The sequence below is a fragment of the Archocentrus centrarchus genome, chromosome 21, assembly GCF_007364275.1.
Source record: "Archocentrus centrarchus isolate MPI-CPG fArcCen1 chromosome 21, fArcCen1, whole genome shotgun sequence".
In the NCBI taxonomy this organism is placed as follows: Eukaryota; Metazoa; Chordata; class Actinopteri; order Cichliformes; family Cichlidae; genus Archocentrus; species Archocentrus centrarchus.
Window position 1 is genome coordinate 18,320,626 of NC_044366.1, and position 19,060 is coordinate 18,339,685.

The 19,060-nt window shown below is 39.0% G+C and overlaps 4 protein-coding genes across 8 annotated transcripts in view; 2 read left to right on the forward strand and 2 right to left on the reverse strand.

Annotated features, from left to right (window-relative positions):
• Positions 1-148, reverse strand: part of LOC115800895 (obg-like ATPase 1) — a 46,125-nt gene extending 45,977 nt beyond the window's left edge. Inside the window, exon 1 of the mRNA XM_030758503.1 lies at positions 30-148. Coding sequence (XP_030614363.1) covers positions 30-44 — 15 coding nt within the window. The 5' untranslated portion in view covers positions 45-148. The remainder of the gene's footprint in view (positions 1-29) is intronic.
• Positions 149-3,351: 3,203 nt separating this feature from the next.
• sp9 (sp9 transcription factor) lies at positions 3,352-5,903 on the forward strand. Its single transcript, XM_030758510.1, has 2 exons — positions 3,352-3,500; positions 4,032-5,903. Exons 1-2 carry the CDS (start codon positions 3,480-3,482, stop codon positions 5,328-5,330), a joined length of 1,320 nt encoding a protein of 439 aa, XP_030614370.1. The 5' UTR covers positions 3,352-3,479; the 3' UTR covers positions 5,331-5,903.
• Positions 5,904-7,544: 1,641 nt separating this feature from the next.
• On the reverse strand, positions 7,545-13,738 carry cirsr (corepressor of RBPJ and splicing regulator). Its single transcript, XM_030758412.1, has 10 exons — positions 13,542-13,738; positions 12,259-12,353; positions 11,983-12,056; positions 11,832-11,845; positions 11,336-11,388; positions 11,162-11,210; positions 10,307-10,427; positions 9,457-9,563; positions 9,096-9,181; positions 7,545-8,704 (listed from the first exon to the last, which is right to left on the reverse strand). Exons 1-10 carry the CDS (start codon positions 13,611-13,613, stop codon positions 7,999-8,001), a joined length of 1,377 nt encoding a protein of 458 aa, XP_030614272.1. The 5' UTR covers positions 13,614-13,738; the 3' UTR covers positions 7,545-7,998.
• On the forward strand, positions 13,131-17,370 carry scrn3 (secernin 3). Of its 5 annotated transcripts, none has more exons than XM_030758416.1 (8): positions 13,131-13,229; positions 14,480-14,647; positions 14,777-14,958; positions 15,092-15,291; positions 16,005-16,217; positions 16,304-16,466; positions 16,567-16,747; positions 16,857-17,370. In XM_030758416.1, exons 2-8 carry the CDS (start codon positions 14,492-14,494, stop codon positions 17,022-17,024), a joined length of 1,263 nt encoding a protein of 420 aa, XP_030614276.1. In that variant the 5' UTR covers positions 13,131-13,229; positions 14,480-14,491; the 3' UTR covers positions 17,025-17,370. The 5 variants fall into 5 exon arrangements, with proteins under 5 accessions (XP_030614276.1, XP_030614273.1, XP_030614274.1 ...); XM_030758413.1 differs by lacking the exon at positions 13,131-13,229 and adding an exon at positions 14,257-14,323 and having other exon boundaries at positions 14,476-14,647; XM_030758414.1 differs by lacking the exon at positions 13,131-13,229 and adding an exon at positions 14,272-14,323.
• The last annotated feature ends 1,690 nt before the right edge of the window (positions 17,371-19,060 follow it).

Here is a 19,060-nt window from a genome sequence, read left to right on the forward strand (position 1 = left end):
TCTACAGCGTTCCTTAACAAAAAACACACCTTTTTTGGAGCCATTTCTCACACTGTAAGATTCCAATGAATTCCACAACAGCTAGAAGAAAAGCTCATTCATTGAAAGAAAATGGGCTAAGCTAAGTCCTCAGATGTAACCAGTCGACTGCACTTTGAGCAGATCACTCCCTGCGCTCAAAATAGAACATGCAGCCCCTGGAAATGAAAGTTGACACTGTAAGCTGGCATGATGACCTGCACCTCCAAATTTAGCTGTCGATAATATTGATGCAGGTTGATGAGCTCCTATAAGATCAGCACTACATAGTGGTGAAGAAAAATGGCTACTAAAAGCATAGTTTTTCATTCTCTGAGGCTTGACTGTATTATTTGATTTTTTTTTTTTTTTTAATATTAACATTTCAATCACCAGTCTTGATGCACATCTAACTTGGGACTTCCACGAGTTGCATCTCAGTGCCCAAAGGTTTGAGTAAATTTCTCATGTCCCCTTGTTTTATAGCTTGCCTTCATACAGAAATAAATGCTGTTGTCGAGTGGTTAATTTCACAATGCAGGTCAGTTTATGTTGTCTATATTCTGACTGCGGTCTGTGTTTAGCCGCCACCAATACAACAATAACAATTATTGGGAAATGGGAAATGAAATCTATGCAACGTATATAACACATTATCTCTAGATTTTTACAAGAAATCCCCAAAATAATTTTAAAAAAGGAAGACAAAATTAACATATTTGTGCCCCTTTTTTTCCTATTCACTGGGCTTCCTCTGATATTGTGATCCAAGTGGAATTGCCAGATAAAAAATGTACAGCTTCAGCACCACAGAAATTAAGTATAACATCCTTTTCACTCATAGTTTACACTCCAACCCCCTTTTGAGAGAAACAGGTGTAGCCACATGAGCACGCGAAATTACAACAATTAGTTAAACATCCTCAAATAAACTTCCCGCTGCAGAAATACAAATTAAAGCACACAGGGGCACAACCAAAAACCATTGCCCCATCCAGCAGCCTGTCTAGTTTAACATGCAGAAAATGAGGCTCTAATAATCTGGATTTGAGGCAAGTGAGGCTGGCTTTGTAGAAAGAATTTAAATGAATAGGTCTGAATTAATCATTTATCTTTTGTTGATGGATGCACCCCCACTTAGACTCATCACAATAGATGCAGAGCGTTTTGTTCGACCAAATAAATCATTCCCATTGTTTAAGGTACATTGATCAATCTAATGGCTTGTAATAGGCTCCTAATTGCCACAGAGAAGTGCTCACGAATGGAGTCCAGAATTACAGATTCAACTCAGAATTTTCCTTTGAATGACAAGGAAAGATCATGTTCTCCCCTCTTGTCCCAAATAAACATCCTCTGAAAAATCACCCATATTTTATCAGCCTGGGCTAATGCAACTAACACAAACATTTCTGTACTAATACATTTAAATAAAAATATAGGTTGGTAACATTTAGCAGTGCACAAGGGTCTTGTGATTCCTACACACATTTCTTTGTTTGGACCAATATAAACGGTCACACAGCTCATTACTGTGATGGTTAGAATACTGAACAAATAATCATACAAGAACAATCAAAGCAGACTTTATTATGACTATTATTAATAACAAACAAATATGGGGTGAAATTCTATTTTTTTTAATTAAATAACGTGAAATGAATTACAGGGTGAAGATATTTTTTTTCCACACTGAAAAAAAAAAACGCTTACATTAAATTTCATTTAATGCTCGAATTCATTTAACTTCTTTAGCAACAATAAACTGTGCTTATGTGGAATAAACGCTTAATATTGTGAACAGCACTCTGCCAAATTGTCATGATTGCAAAAATGATTCCATTTTCTTGGCAGCGCCAAGTAGCCTATTTGATGAGACTGATTTTTATTCACCCTTCCAAAGGTGGGGCTTTAAAGCAAAAAAAAAAAAAAAAAAAGTATTTGAACAAATTGCGCCTGTGTTTACTGGCAGCATTCATACTCTATAATAGAGCATTATGTGCCCGTTTTGAATACTGTAATGCACATCTTTCGGTCAAGCCTTTCTCTGGAAAATTGCTTTAACTTTTAAAAGGATGATGATTCACATTAGAGCAGGTCAATTTTACATTATGCCATTATCCCTGAGCTTCTTCTTCTTCTTCATTTTTAACAAGCTATGAAATATGCGGCTTTATTGAATTGTTACATTCAAAGGGAGAAAAATAAAACTCTCGAGTTTAGAAAAAAAAAACAAACTCGGCATCCTCTTCATTGTCCGCAATTTAATTAAATGTGTGACTGGGCTGGCGTTAAAATTTATTTCTCAGCAACAATAAAGACATCGCTTTAATAAATCGGTTTAATGGAGATGACTGGCGGCCTTACAGCAGGTATCCTCCTGGATGCTAAAACTTTCCCCCCCCCTAACTATAAAATACTTGCCTTTTAAAACAGATCTACAGCTTTCGGTTACAACACGAGCTGTCATTTTTAATTAACCCCTCACCTGCGCTCCCCTAACAAGTAAGCAGGGGGGACGTGCGCGCGCAAACACGACCACACACACAACTACAGATACGTGGAGAGTTTGTCTGTAAATTGAAAAAAAGAAAAAAAAAAAAAAAGAAAAGAAAAAAGGGTAAGTTAATTGATCAATTAAGAGTCTTGGACTAATCTTCACATATAGACCCGCTTGTCCGCAGCAGGCTCATAAATAATCAAACTGCGGCTGGAGAAGTGAGGTCTGTGCTGTCAGGCCTGTTTCTGGACTTCTTCGCTAAACTTAATCTATCTCTGATTTCCCAATGTAAACACGACCACTTTAAAACACCACTTGTATCCCACCGTGCCTAAGTCACCGCAGCTCGCACTTGCTGTAGACCGCTCTGATAAAGCCATCTCCGAATTATCTTTCGCAATCGCAGCCTGTGCTTAAATCAACAATTTCTCAATGACGTGTTGCGCATGATCTGAATATTTAAAATCAGAAGGGAAACCTGGAATGCACCTAGAAGCCACAATCTACAAACGACTTAAAGAATTAGTGAAATGCTTACCTCTTGGAGAATTGACGTGTAAAACTCAATGAAACTGCAATGAAAGGAGACATTGAGCCTTCGTGTGAGAATACATAAAAATAACTGTATGCATTAAAAAAATACCAAATCGTGTCTTGTATGACAGTCTGGCCGGAGGCTGCACAAACAGATGATTGACGGCGGGGTTTTTGGTGTTTCTGTCTGTGGTCGGCTCTCTCATTGGCCGACTTCAAACCCCGGCCATGAATGCAGCTATTAGATTGGCTACGCGTCCTCGCCAGCTGTACTTCAAAGAACACGCTCGCTACAACTAGGTAGTGTTGGGAGCTGCGAGCCAAGAGAGAAACCGTGTGACCTGAGTCAACACGGTAAATCTGAAACAAATTGGAGTCATACAGCACTGAAATCGCGAACCCTCTCATCACAGCACAGACCCTGGATATGGCTACGTCTATACTTGGGGTGAGTCTGACTTTGCATCCACGCACAGAAGTTGCGCGTAAAGTTATCGCTGTTTGCTTTGCTGCACAGCGGAATATGTTTGCTACCTTTCAAAACACGCGTGTTTTCACGTCTAAGATTTACCACTTTCTGGGATGCATTTTGTTATTGAAATTAAAACCTTTATTCTTGGATAAAACATATCGGAACGTAGATGAAACGATACGGTGCCAAACTTTGTAGTGGTTTTAACATTTCCTACACGCTGCAATTAATGTGAGAAACTCGAGAAGCCCTTTTATTACTTAGCCTACTTATTACCGTACTGTATGTTGTATTTGTTATACACTCTGTACACAGACACCTGTTTAAGAAGAAAAAGAAAAAAATAACCGTTTTTTTCTCCAAAGACGTTTGATTAAAGTTATAAAATTGTTGTGTTTAATGAATTTTAGTCCTGTATGCTGCCTGCTCTCTTGATCCTCATTTTCCTATTTGTTATTATCTGTTCTAAGTCATTTTTGTGTATGTGTGTGTGTGTGTGTTTTTCAGGAAGAACCACGGTTTGGAACTACACCTCTAGCGATGCTGGCTGCAACTTGTAATAAAATTGGCAACACCAGTCCTCTTACAACTTTACCTGACTCCAGCGCTTTCTCAAAAGGTGGATTTCATCCGTGGAAACGATCCTCCTCCAGCTGCAACTTAGGATCCAGTCTGCCCGGTTTCACAGTAGCAACAAGCCGCGCGTCGACAGGACTAACACAGACCAGTGGCACAAGCAACAGCGCCTTTTGCTTAGCCTCCACCTCCCCGACCTCGTCTGCATTTTCCACAGAGTACAGCGGTCTGTTTTCTAACTCTGCCAGCGTCACAACCCAGGAGTCTGGACAGTCAGCCTTTATCTCCAAAGTCCACACATCAGCAGAGACTCTGTACCCGCGTGTGGGGATGGCGCACCCTTACGAGTCGTGGTACAAGTCGGGGTTCCACTCAACTATCTCCGGTGATGTCGCCAACGGTGCGTCCTCGTGGTGGGATGTCCACACAAATCCCGGGTCGTGGCTCGATGTCCAGAATCCTGCAAGCACCCTCCAGACTTCTCTGCACACCGGGACCCCCCAGGCTATCCACTCCCAGCTGAGTGGCTACAACCCGGACTTTTCCTCCCTGACCCACTCGGCGTTTAGCTCCACTGGAATCAGCCCGTCTGCGTCTCATCTACTGTCCACCAGTCAGCACCTGTTAACGCAGGACGGTTTCAAAACAGTCATTCCCTCTTACACAGACGCTTCTGCCGCCAACGCCATGATTTCAGGAGGCAGTTCAGGAATAAGTAGCTCCTCGAGGTCGTCCAGGCGGTACTCTGGCAGAGCAACATGTGACTGCCCGAACTGCCAGGAAGCTGAGCGGCTGGGACCCGCCGGGGCCAGTCTGCGGAGAAAGGGACTCCACAGCTGCCACATTCCCGGCTGCGGTAAAGTGTATGGAAAGACATCTCACCTCAAAGCGCATTTGAGATGGCACACCGGCGAGCGGCCTTTTGTCTGCAACTGGCTTTTCTGTGGCAAAAGGTTCACTCGGTCCGACGAGCTCCAAAGACATCTTCGCACCCACACCGGCGAGAAAAGGTTTGCTTGCCCGGTGTGTAACAAGCGCTTTATGCGGAGTGACCATTTGAGCAAGCACATCAAAACGCACACGGCAGGTGGAGGAGGAAAAAAGGGGAGTGACAGCGACACCGACACCAGTAACCTAGAGACCCCGCGGTCCGAGTCCCCAGAACTTATTTTGGAGGGGGTAAACCCCAGAATTACTGTTAAGGATCCGTCTCCTCACGACGAGCCCTGAGACATCTCCCCCAAATCAGTCCAGATTTAAACACACAAACAAAACAAAAAACAAACAAAATAACTGCACAGCAATGAAAACGGGTCTTATTTGACAGACAATAAAGAGGAAAATGTTTCCAGAAGCGATAGCAAAATCTAAGAAAAGAAAAAAAAGAAAAAGAAAAAAAAAAAGAAATATATTCTCCACAGGCATAACGAGTATTTCATTCGTAAATTCATCTTAAAGAAAAAAAGAGTGATTTACTGTAGGCCTTCGGAAATTTTGAGGGACAACTTGAAAATAAAATGGATTGCTAATGCGCGAAACCTGTTGAACTTTGGTTGGACAATGTGAGTTACATCTTGTATATTGACGACTAAACTATGTGTTATTTTCATGTAAATGTTAGGCTATGATTGTTTTATTCGTGTTGGTATCCTGGAAATCAGGGAGTTTACTTTCGACGCACTTTGTGGATATGTATGTAAACGGCTTTTTAAACTTTGGTTAACCATTTTATTTCTTTGCTAAAAAAAATTATCTATATATAAATGTTTACCTGTATAAAGTCACACGTATAAGACTTTCATTTTATCGTAATTAAAACATCTTAAAAAAGGCTGTAACTGTGTGATGTAGATTTTATATTTTTGCTTGTTAGGCTTAAATTTATATAGAGTTATTTAATTTAGAAATTTATTTTCAAAGTGTGACAACTCATCAAAGGCTATTTTTTTTCTTAAAATCACCTACAATACGTTGACTTTAACTATTTCCTCTGTGGAATAAATCAATGGTTAATGCCCCGGAAAAGACATTTCATGCCCAAATGAAAATCTTGTTAAATGGTATTAATTATGACTTGGAGCACATCGCAGCCCCATGTGTCTTGTATTTGCGATTAGGGATTCGTGTCTTATCAAATATCTAATTAATCTCCGAGACATCTTTTGTTCAGTTTCACTTTATCGGGGGGTTTCCAAGGGGGTTCGCTGACAAAGGTCTCCGAATATTTATTCTAATTGTCCAAATTAACTGCTTTCATTTGCATACCAATCGATGGACCGAGAATAAGGATGTGGCTTCTTTCTCTTTTGCCAGAAACACGTTATGGGAACAGTTTTTTAAACTTTAGAAAAAGACGGGGGGCAAAGAGTCACATGCAAATGCTTAATTTTAAAATGCTCTTTGCACAGCGCAGTCAAACGGTGGCTGCATGTTATTTGAATATCAGTGGCCCCGCACTGAAAGGGTTCAAGGATGCTCTCTGACTTCTTTGTGCTTACCCAGTGCAGCGTCCGACTCTCAAAGAAAAGGCCGGGGAATAATTACAGCATGAATCCAGGACTAGGAATACGTCATGGAAAAGCATCTCATCCAGACACCTTTTTTTTTTTTTTTTTTAAAGAGGATGTTAAATTGACCAGAAGGCAATAGGAGGGAAATTATTTTCATTTCCTTTTGTGTAGCAGCGGCTTCAAGGAAGCTGCCAGAAAGTGAAAACTATCAAATTACTAGATTTCCAATCTGAATTTAATCAAAATATAAACAGCCTAAATAATAATGCTGAAATTTAATATTTTGTCGACACATTTAGCAACTGAAATAAAAAAATTTTTTTCAATTCTTTTTTGTAGGTAAAATGTATTTTATCGACATCAAAATTGTTTTTAATGTTTACAATTTGGAAAACTAAATGTCAAATAAAAATCGCTAAAAACCTATGTGAAAACATGGAAAAAAAAAAAAAAAAAAAAGGAATTTCCCACGTCAAAGTAGCCTATAAATACTGCTCTGGCTTAATATATTAATAAAAACAAATTAAAACACATCTGCTGTATGCTTTATGGGAAGCGCTTTTATACTCCTGCACACAAATTGTCAGTCTATTTAACACCCGCAAAAAGCCAGAAGAGCGCTTTTCACAGATTCAGGCATAACGCACTTTAAAAGCCATTAAAATTCGGAAAAATTAGACCTAAAATTTTTATACACACTACTGAAAAACTATTACTTTATGGCAAAAACCTTATTAAATTGCTATGAGGTGTCCGGAGCTTATGCTTTTATATATATATATATATATATATATATATATATATATATATATATATATATATATATATATATATATATATATATATATATATATATATATATATATATATATATATATATATGTATCTGACCTAAATTGTGACATTGCCATAAATGACAACAAACTCACAGCTTTAACATTTTAATCAGAAAATAACAGTCCTGGTTTTCATTTAAAAACCAAAACAAAAAACACAATCATAAAAGTAAGAAAAAAAATTGCATCAGATGACCTTTTTTTTTTTGTGGGTAAGTGACCATGAAAAGGAATCCAACAATTTTCCATCAATAGATCAGCTGCAAACTGCTTTCAATGGTAACCAATTCATTTAGACCCCTTCATACAGTGCAAAACAGTATCAGTGTGCACTGACATGCATCTAGATATTTTCTGTTGACTGCTTCCCTCTGCTGGAAGAAAAGAGGATCCATGCACAATTTCTGCAATTTAATTTAAATCAAGGGGGAACCTACAGGTATACCAAAAATCAATACTCAACAGATAGAACAAGAGACATGCGTGATATTTAAATTTTTTACCCTGGTACTATAAACAACTTCGAAAATTAAAACAAAAACAAAAAAAAGGTCAGTGTCTTCTTTTCGTTCTGTCTCCGCTTCTCTCTCGTCTCTCCCTACTCCCACTCCTTCCTCTGCCCTCCCTTTCTTTTCTCCTTTCTCTACTTCTGCTCCTCCCATCTGCTGTTCTGCCTTTCCTTCCTTCTGTGCTACTTCTGTTCCTCTCACCATCTCTACTGTGACGTCTGTCTTTACCTTCGTCCTCCCTGCCTCTCTCGCGGCTTCTACTTCTGCCTAAGCCAGACTTGGAGCTGGTAGGTCTCTGCCTGTCCCTGCTGTTGTGCCTCTTTCTCTCTTGACCTCCCTCCAGTGTGATCCTGTTCTGGGGGCTGCGATTCCGACTCCTGCTCCTTCCCCTCTCTATCCTTGTTTGTCTATAATCTCCAGACTCCTCTTTAGCCTGCTTCTGTCTAGTGCGAGGGCTCGGTGACCTGCTCCTGTGAGAAGAGGCCTTTCTCTGACTCTTGACTTGTCGCTCGGTCTCAGAGCTGTTATCCCGACAGGAATCTCTTTTCTTGTTCTTCTTTCTCTTCTGGCTCTTGGACTTGCTATGACTGTCTGAATCTGAGCCACTATCGCTGCTGCTGCTGCTATTGGAGGAGTCACTCGAGCTGTCGCTACTTTCATGTTTTTTCTTGTGTTTTCTTTTGCTCTTCTTCTTTTGTTTTTTGCTCTTCTTTTTCTTTGCCTTTTGCTTTTCTAGCCGATCCAGTTTTCTGTAAGGAAAACAAGCATCCAATTAAAATTCTCCAGCAACACACATTTAATTTGGGGTATAATAAATTCTGATTAGTCACAAAGTTTTCAGAGATTTGAAGGTAAATGCTTTAGCAAAGTGAAAAATCTAGTGATTACATTTAAAAAAAAAACAAAAACAAAAAAAAAACTGATACAATGCATAAAAGTGACTGCAAACATAAGCTTTTTTTTTTTTTTTTTTTTTTTTAAACATTTTAAAATAAATGCATGACAAACATAACAGGGAAATTGGGCTTACAATAGCTATAGAGACTAAAACATATCAGACCATGCTTTAAATTTTGTCTCAATATTTACATTGCACTAAAATGGTAAAAATAAAACTGACCATGTGTGCAGTGTTTTTACCTGAGGAGTTTCTGTTTTTGCTTAGTTGTTAAAGATTTCAGAAATTCCACTTCCGGATCTTCCTCCTCTTCACTGGCAACAAAATCCTGGAATATTACAAAGCACATTTAACATTACAATTTACAAATAAATACGAGCCATGACACCAAATCCATACTGATATCAGCTTTAACAATGGCAACATTTCTTTATCAAATCTGCCTATTTGACTGAAGCTGCACCTTTATTCTATGCAGTTATAAGCACAAACCAAATCTACAGTTAGTCTTCTCTCTCCTGCTCAAGAGTACGATATACTGTGTGTGTGTGTTCGTATATTGTCCTATGCGCACAGAGATGACAGTGTGAGGCAGACAATTACCTGCAATGGATCACAAACAGTAGAATTCCTACCAAGGACACATTTTTTCAGAGCAAACCCACTGTTTCGCATCTCCGCCATTAACTCCGAGGGGTGCATCGACGGACCTGTTGGCACAAATCACAGCCTCAGAGTCCCATTGATGTCAGAGCCATACCATCCACTATCTCCACAGTGGGAATTTCAGAGGCGGCTTTGTTAACAGAATGGGACATCAAATCAACTCACTCCACTTCCGGCTGAGCAAATCATACAATATCATTCTCTGCCAAAGCAGCAGTTAAGGGAATCAGAATACACAATAATTACATTTTTTCTCCCGGCACAGGAGGGGGACCATTACAGCACTCCACCATCAACATCACTGACTGGACTCTCCCAGGGTAAACATTATTACTTTACTACTCAACTGGCTGATTGCAGAAGTCAGAATCAGCTCAAGGCTGGGAGCTCCAGCTGAAGCCAGAGAGGAAAGATATAGAAGGTGTACCTACTGCAAAATGTGTGACAGACAAGCTTCCCAGTGGCCACAAAAATTCTGGAGCTGTATTCTTTTGTAGTGCAATTATTCTAGTTTTTCCACTGCAAAATATTCTATCTGCACTACAGCTAAACTCAGAACTGATTAAACTGAGGGTGATCCACACATTTATACAATGATCATATAATGTTTTACTAAATATCAAAATAAAATCTGAACCTGAAAATGGCAGTGGAGTCTTTACACAGATGACAAAGTAGCATTAATAGTGAATTACACTGGGGGGGGGGGGGGGGGGGGGGGGGGTGGTGGGGAACTAAAACTGAAGGAGAAGGCATTCAAAAGCATTTCTTTTTTAAACTTGCTTACCTGCTCCCTCCTCTGAGGCCATAGAGCTGGCATTGATACCCGACAGTCCAAAAAGAGGGCACTCTCTGTCTGTATTCACATGGCCCCATTTGTGGCATTTGATGCACCTCACGTTGCGTACCTTGGGAGGTTGGAAATAGCAGAAATTAAAATTGTCTCAGCACTAGAGACACATGCAAACCTACAATTAAAAGGAAATTACACCACAATTCAGTGTATCATATAAGACAGTGTCTGCCAGTCTTTTTAGTTTATGATCCCTAAAAAGATAAATCAGTGTCTGCAGCTGACTCACCGTCAAAGGCTACAGCTTGAATATGAATGTGCTGCATGGATTACAAGCACAAAAAGACATATTTTTCTAAAAAGTTCATTTGTAGGACTTGCGGGGCCCATAAAAAACAAAACAAAATTTTTTAGACACATTTCACAAAAATCTGAGCAAAATTAACATAATTCTGTTTCTTGTTTGCTTAAAGTAACTCTTGAACCATTTTCACACATACAGCCCTAAACTTTTCAAGGATCTATCTGACAGAGGGACACTGTTAAAAGTGGTTGTCCTGTGTCCTAAGTGGTTGTCCTATGTCCTACCTCCTGCACGCTCTACCCATGCAGCTTCTTCACCTAAACCACATGATTTATTTCCAGTAGTGCAAACGTGTCTGAAGCAGACCATTTCCTGCCGTGTGCTACATGTAAGAAAGGGCAACTGTAGGAAACATCCCAACCTGCCACTCCTGAAATTTTCCCAAGTTCATGTGTGACAGAAGCTTTACACATCAACCACCAGATTTGGGATTATTTGTATCATTTGTGCAATATACCTTTAAATAAACACTAATTATTACGCACCTGGATTCCAAATGGCTGATCTCTAATATTCATGTCATCCTTTGCATACCTAAAAGATGCAATTCAAAAAGTAATGCAAATTCTGACAGCACCAGATATGAAAACTTAATTGTATATTTTAAAAAATAAGATTAATAATTAAAAAAAAAGAAAAAAAAAAAATCAACCACTTACTTCTCTCTAGGAGCCACTTTCTGCCACTCAAATTTGTACTCTTCCTCACCATCCTGAAACACAGACATCATACATTATAAATTTAAATAACTTTTCTTCTTAGAAATAATATACTGTAACTACTGTAAGAAAATTCCAAAGAAGAATTTCTGCTCAAACTCAGAACCTACATACTGTAAGTTATAGACAACAGCATTTTTATTTGTTGTCAGTCACTATCATGCCTGTACAAGTAATTGAATCATAATACTGTAGCTTTTCTATGATGTTTTCATCATATGATTTTCAAATAATTATTTTTAATGTGGGTCTGCAATAAATCTTATCTTATCTTAAATCAATAAATTTTACCACATTTGGTCCCAAAAAAGGATATAACAATGATTGGAGTAAAACTCTGAAACTTGTATTTTTTTTTTTTTTTTGAGGAATATGTTTGTGTGCGGAAGCGAATGGATGGATGGATGGAATATGTTTGTCATTTCATCTACTTTACCTCTTTCTTTTCCTCTTCAGGACAGAAGACAGTTATGAGGAGAAAAAAAATAAAAACAAGCATTTACATCATGAGAATCACTTTTTTAAGAATGTTTTCAGAGTTGAGACATTTAGTAAAGATCAGAGCTGCTTTGAATGAGATCACCCACCTTTGGATGCTCCGGGTGGAGCCTCATACATGAAATTGAGGCCATTTTTAACACGATCATCTCCCATCAACAACCTAGAGGTGAAAAATAAAGGCTTATTTAAACAGCATTTATCAACATTTATAAATAAGAAGTTGAAGGATGTGGTGAGACGATGTCCACTATATACTTCTTTCTAGATTGCAAAAGAAAACCTTTCAATTTACTGAATCAAATAATCAATATGTATTTATAAGTGTGCACCTCTTATTTCAGGCAGGCATGTATTTATCTAACCTGTTGTTGTATGTTTCCTGCTCTTTCACATATGCCTGCATCAGGTCTTCTTGCTTCTTCTTCTCGAACGTCAGCTTCTGTTCTGCTATCCATACCTACACATGGAAAGAAGTGAAGAAAGTATCACCTTACAGTATGCATTCTTCCTACTTTCTACAACAAGCATACTATCTAAATAGGAAAAGAGTTCCTGTTCCAGCTTCTGTGAAGCCCGATATGCAATTACCTGTAATGCCATGTGACTACTACCAGCCCTTCAATTCATACTAAAATAGAGATGATTTGTTGTATCATGAAATGGTTGGCTAAGAGAAGATGGAACAGCAACAATCTTGATTTGACTGTGTTTGGATTAAAAGTTTTATTATTTTTAACAAAAATATAGAACATGAGAACAGAAATCAGCAGTTGTCAGCATAATTCCCCTTCTCCTTCTCCTTCAAACATCCAACATCATAACACCATCCAATAATTATCCTTGGCTACGTTTAAACAAGTTCCATCACTCATAATGAACCTAAAAAACTGAAAATAGAGTCCAGCCATAATCATGAACTAAACAGAATAAATGGGAAAAAAAAAGACATCATCCCCACCAAACTTTACACTTGGTACAATGCAGCAAAACAAGTACCGTTCTCCTGGTAACCACAAAACCCAAACTCATCCATCGGATTGCCAGATGGTGATTTGTCACTCCAGAGAACACGTCTCCACAGCTCTACGTTACACGGCCATGGAAACCCATTCCCATGAAGCTCTCTACACACTGTTCTTGAGCTAATCTGAGGACGACTGACTGCAGAAAGTTGGCGACCTCTGCGCACTATGTGTCTCTGTTATTTCACATGTCCTACCATTTCATGGCTGAGTTGCTGTCGTTCAACATTGCTTCCACTGTATTATAATACCACGAACAGTTGAATGTGGAATATTGAGTAGGGAGGAAATTTCACGACTGGTCATATCTGGTGAGTGGTGAGCGTGAGCTACACTGAAGTGTTCACAATGGTGACTCTTTCGCTAAAGATCCCAGGAAAGCTTTAGTTTTATTCAACATCACGACAAAATACCTTAGCTGATTTATCTAACCTTGTGATTCACACAGACTAGACTAAATAAAATTATTTTCTGAAGTCAACATTTTCTATGATGCAGTAAGCAAAGTGTTAGCTTTTCCTGCCTAGCAAGTTAGGCTTGTAGAAGTAGCTCTTTAGCTAGCAGGCTAAGCTAACGTTAGCTAACTTCAAAAGCAGCAGCGACAACAGTTAATAAGCAGTTACCTTTTTGATATTTGACTTTGATGCAGGATGAAAATCCTTTTTGCACATAAAATTAGCGAACGACTTCCCCATGGCGGTGGGCCTATAACGTTAGCTGAGTGGAAAACGTTTTGCTAACGGAGTAAGTAGCGCAGCTTCCTCCGCATGTAAACAAACCCCCATCAGGAAGATGGTTTTGTGTTGGCGAGAATCACGTGACAGAGTGAAGGCCAATTGGAAACGTAAACCAAGACCGACAGTGGTAAAGTTGCAGAGTGAAACTTGGTACTATCATAAAGAATCATATCCTCATATTTGCTGGATTATCCAAATCGTCAGTAGGACGACTTCAGCTTGTTCAGAACGCAGCAGCCAGAGTTCTTGTATGGGAATCTGAACATATTACTCCAGCACTTAAGTCACTTAAATGGCTCCCAGTTCAATTCAGACCGTTATGAGTTCAAAAATTAGTTCTATTAGTTCACAAAGCTCTCAGAGGTTTGGTCTCCTAGTACATCTTTGACTTGCTCAGTGCCTATAAACCAGGTGGTGCAGGGTGCTTTCAGTGCTTTCTTTGGAACAAGCTGCCTGCCGAGGTCAGTTAGATTTTTTTCAATGGCCTACACATAACCCTGTGTGTGTTTCTGCGCGTATGTTAAATGAACTATATGAATAAAATTAGCGTTCGAACTACGACTACGAAACTGACTTCATCTCGGTCACGTGACTGCACTGTTTCCGTGTTTGTGAACCCTGACTGACGAAAGAAACACGAGAATAGAAACTGATGGTAACAGAGCTCGGTAAGTCGGCTTAGGTGCTGTTCAACAATATACATAAACGGTAAAATGACATAACAAGGCTTACAAGTAACGTGTGTTTAATGTGTTATGCTTCTGTTAAATCTGAGCACCAATGAAGACTGTTTTGGTAAACTATAACATATTTCTTCTAGATAGTTTGGGATTAATATGCGCCCATCTTCGTGTGACACCTTTGTGGCGCTGCCCCCCTCCACTGAGGGACAGCGCATCATTTTTGGGAAAAACTCTGACAGGCCTTGTGATGAAGTCCAGGAGGTTGTGTATTTTCCTGCCAGAGACTATGGTGCAGGGGAGAAGGTTGAGGTAAGTAATACAGATAGCCTGTCATTGCCCTCCAGCCTTCAGTTTACCACAGTGTGACTGCTCCTCGCTGAGCGTGCCAGCTGATAACCATTAATACCTTTTGCCCTTGTGTGTTCCTTATATGAAAAGTGCACATATATAGAGATTGAGCAGGTCGCCCACACTCATGCAGTAGTATTGAGCAAACCAGCGTGGCTGTGGGGGGCAGAGATGGGCGCAAATGAGCATCAAGTGTGCATCGGAAATGAAGCAGTGTGGGGCAGAGAGAGCGCTGATGGTGAGGAGGCTCTCCTCGGCATGGATCTTGTAAGGTAAACCTCTAAAGAAATTGCTTTTCAAAGCTCCACTTACATGCTAAGTTATATTCATCTTGATGTGCAAAAGGAAATCTAATGATATGGTCCTTATTTATTATGTTTTTTTGTTCATTTGTCAATTTCACAGGCTTGGACTAGAGAGAGCTGATACGGCTGAGAAAGCTGTGACTGTTATCACCGAGTTGCTGGAGAAGTACGGTCAAGGAGGATCATGCATGGAAGATGAGTGTGGCTTCACCTACCACAACAGCTTCCTCATCTCAGACAGGAAGGAGGCATGGCTTCTGGAAACATCAGGAAAGTACTGGGCAGCAGAAAGAGTGGAAGGTAATTGAAAAGAAAAAGTTCACTATGAACATTAATTTGTTTGCCCTGCAGTGTATTCAGTCATCGATTAAATCCTCATAGAAATTCTACTTCCTAAATAGACCAGTAAGCTTTCTATAATGTTTTGTGGTAAGTAGCAGCAAAAAGAATAATGGATGTGGGCTGTCAAATTTAGAAGAGAAACTGAAATATGCTCATTGTGTGCACACATATTGGCATTAAAAGGCATAAAGAACACAAAAAGGGCTGAATTGCTAGCTGTTCTGTAGTCTGCAAGTGTTCTAGGCATCAAGAGGTCAGCCTGATAACAAAGTAAACATTAGATGGATACTTACACTGGTAAATTAAGATAGATTAGATTAATTTGTCTATATATGGTAGCAAGGAAAAAGGCAAGAAAATGAAAATATATACTTTGTTCAAAACATTCCATATGCATACTTACACGTTTTGGCCACCAGAGAGCGCTGGTTATCCTACTTAGAACATTTTGTGACGTTTAAAGGATGTCCTTGTTACCTCAGTCATAATTGAAGTTAGTGGGAAATGGATTTGCTGTCTATCTGAAGTGTTACATAGCCAAATGAGAGTCATATGGGCACGTTTCTAATAAGTGCTTTTCTAATAAAATATTGTACTGCTTGGTTGCTTGCAACATGTATGTTTTCATTTTAATGGCTATTCATGTTTTATTTATTTATTTTTTTTTGTAGATGGATATCGCAACATTTCAAACCAGTACGGCATCACAACTAAGATTGACAAGGAGCATCCAGAAATGAGGGCATACGCCCAAAGTAAGGGCTGGTGGGATGGAAAGAGCCAGTTCAACTTTGCCACCGTCTACTCCTTTACGACTACAGCCAGAATAGAAGCCTCTGGGAGCCGATACTGTGAGGGGAAGAAGTTGCTGGAAAAGAGTAATGGTTAGTCAAGGAAAACTGGGGTCACAGGAGGACGAATGTCATATGATCACCACGGTTTATGCATGTTATGATTTTATGTACTGAAGGTCATATCACTGCGGAGACAATGATGGATATCCTGAGGGATAAAGATAGTGGCATCAACATGGAGGGCATGTTCATGACCACAGGAAGTATGGTCTCTGTGATACCCACAGATCCCGATCTGCCAGGGGTTCACTATTTTACAGCAACACCAGACCCTGAAAGGTATAGTACTTGTGGTACAGTACTCATTGTGGCACTGAAAGCATTCTTTAAATTAATTTTGATTACCGATGATCTGCTGGGTTCTTCTTTCGCACAACAGGTCTGTATTCAAGCCGTTCATCTTCGTGAAAAACCTTCATCTGTTAAAGGAGACGTCTTCCCCCAGTTACGGTTCAGACGACCCTGTAAAGAAGAAGCCCCGCTTCCAAAGCAAACCGGACCGCAAACATGAGCTGTTTGTCAAACACGAGCTGGTGGCTGCTATCATCGAATCCTATAAGGTTTTACAGTTTAATTCAAACCTGCAATTTACCTACATTTCTAACTTAGCCTCTTGTGGGCACTTTTTGCTGAAAGTGTGCAACTTGGATTTTTTTTCTTTCTCTATAGGACAGAGGAAGGAAGATCACAGAAGGTATGAGGCAGCTGGAGAAGGAGACGATGAAAGCGATGGAGAACCATCTTTTATATGGTGTTAGCTCCTCTGAGGAGGATTTTCTGGTGAACCTGTTTACAAGTTCTGTTCAGAAGGAGCTGTCTGTTTACAGCAAAAACTGAAGTGCACACAACTTGATGGAACCACAAAACAGTTCCACAGTTTAACACTAGCAGAGTATGTTCTGTTTTTTACCTTTTAATCAGGTATCAGTATAATGCTTGTATAATAAACTTGTAAAACAACAGAAAACTATTCAAAGCATACAGTAAAATTCTTAAGTGCCATGATGGGAAAGTTTTCACTCTTGTTGACCATTGGCAATAAATCTATTGCATAGTCCATGAATTAATGTTTTACTAGTAAACTTTTATTTTAAAACACATGTATTTATATATGCAGTGAAAATGTGATGATGAAATTACTAATTTCATGCAAATGATCAACACTCGACTTAATAAAACAAACCTTTACCACAAAAAATTAATTTGCCTTTACTCATATTTTTGTTTACCCGAGAGGAAAAAAAAAAAAAACTGCAGCATCTCAAACTATTACAGCTTAGTTTTTAAAGGTTTGTTTTTCAAGGGAAGATATTTCATGCTACCACATTGTGTTTGGTTTTTGTTTTGTTTTTTTAATTTATTAATAGACAAAAGCAAAATCTTTTAATATGGTGATTTAAACATGAAGAAAGTAAATCAAACTGGCCGGCTGCTATAGTTGTTTAAAACTGTATAAACACTGTTGTACATTAAAGCCAAGACCTTTTCATGTGCAGGTTTTCAAAACAACAATACTTGTTGTTCATGCTATATTAACAAAGAACTAGGTGGTGAAATCTGAATCCTCCTTCCCTTTAATCCTTTGGTGAATGGTTTTTAGTTAAAGAGTGATGAAACACACAAAACTGTACCAGTGCATAAACTTTGCATAGACCTTTTCTCATATGCGTATTTTCCTTTTAATTTAAGAAAAATCTACTTGTGAAAGTTTCCTGTTTCCTGAATTTCCTGTTTGAACTGAAATGCCATATACTTTTAGGCTAAAAGAAATCCTATCTTTGACACATGCATCTTATGCCATGAAGCGATAATGCAGTGGACTATCTTGGAAGCTGTATTCCTGCTTGATGTTCTGGAGCACACCACCCTGTTGTAACTGCGTCCCATAGAGCACTGCCTCACCACGGTCCTGAGCCGAGCCATCCTGCAGAAGCCACTCAACAAGTTCACAGCCTAGAAAACAGTCCACCACAGTCTTCTTTCCACACCTGAAAGTCAGAAGAAGTATACACTCAAAGGATAGTTGTCTTTAAATGAAGCCACAAGAAGCAGAGGAGGAGCAGACAGAACCCACACACAGCAAAAATCAACGAACGAGAAATCATTTTGTTTTGAAGGTGCTGTGGTTTGTGAATCACAGAGCATCAGCAGAGGTTTACCGAGACGTGTTTATCACCAGCCTTTAAGCAGAGCAGCAGTGAGTCAGGCGAAGAGCTCTCACCTTCTCTTTTTTTTGACATGTTGGCCAACTCTGCTGACTGAACCAGCTTGTAAAACCAGCTGAGTGGGCATTCATTAAAAGAATATATATACTTTGAAATTGGATATAGTAATAAGAAAATGCCTGTAATTAAGCCAAGAACTAGCAATTTATCATAATATATGAATAGGAACTACAACACAGCTAACACACGTTAGTATATCTACCAGCAATTCAAATGAGATTCATGAGTTTTTTCTCAGAAATTTGTGACATTATGTTCTAAGGGTATTTTTAAGTTTTTTCTATACATGTGTGAGTATTATCCCTCATAAATTTAACATGTTCATCTGGAGGAATACCTAGTATCCATTTATTGTGTTTTTAATCTACAATGACTCCAAAATGCTATTTTAAAATTGTTTTATTCACATTCACAGAAATACATGAATTGCATGCAACAGTAAATACAGATCCAGACTTTTCTAACGGGGGTCTCTGAATGCTTTCCTTAAAGTCTTCCAGTGACTGGAGTTGGAAATTACACAGCTCAGCCATTTGTTTCTGATTTGGTTTGAGATGCGCTAAATATAATAATGCAGGCAGATGAAGGCTGACTTCATGTCACTGTAGAACTGAAAGGTGGTTGTTTACTCACAGCAAGCAGGGTGAC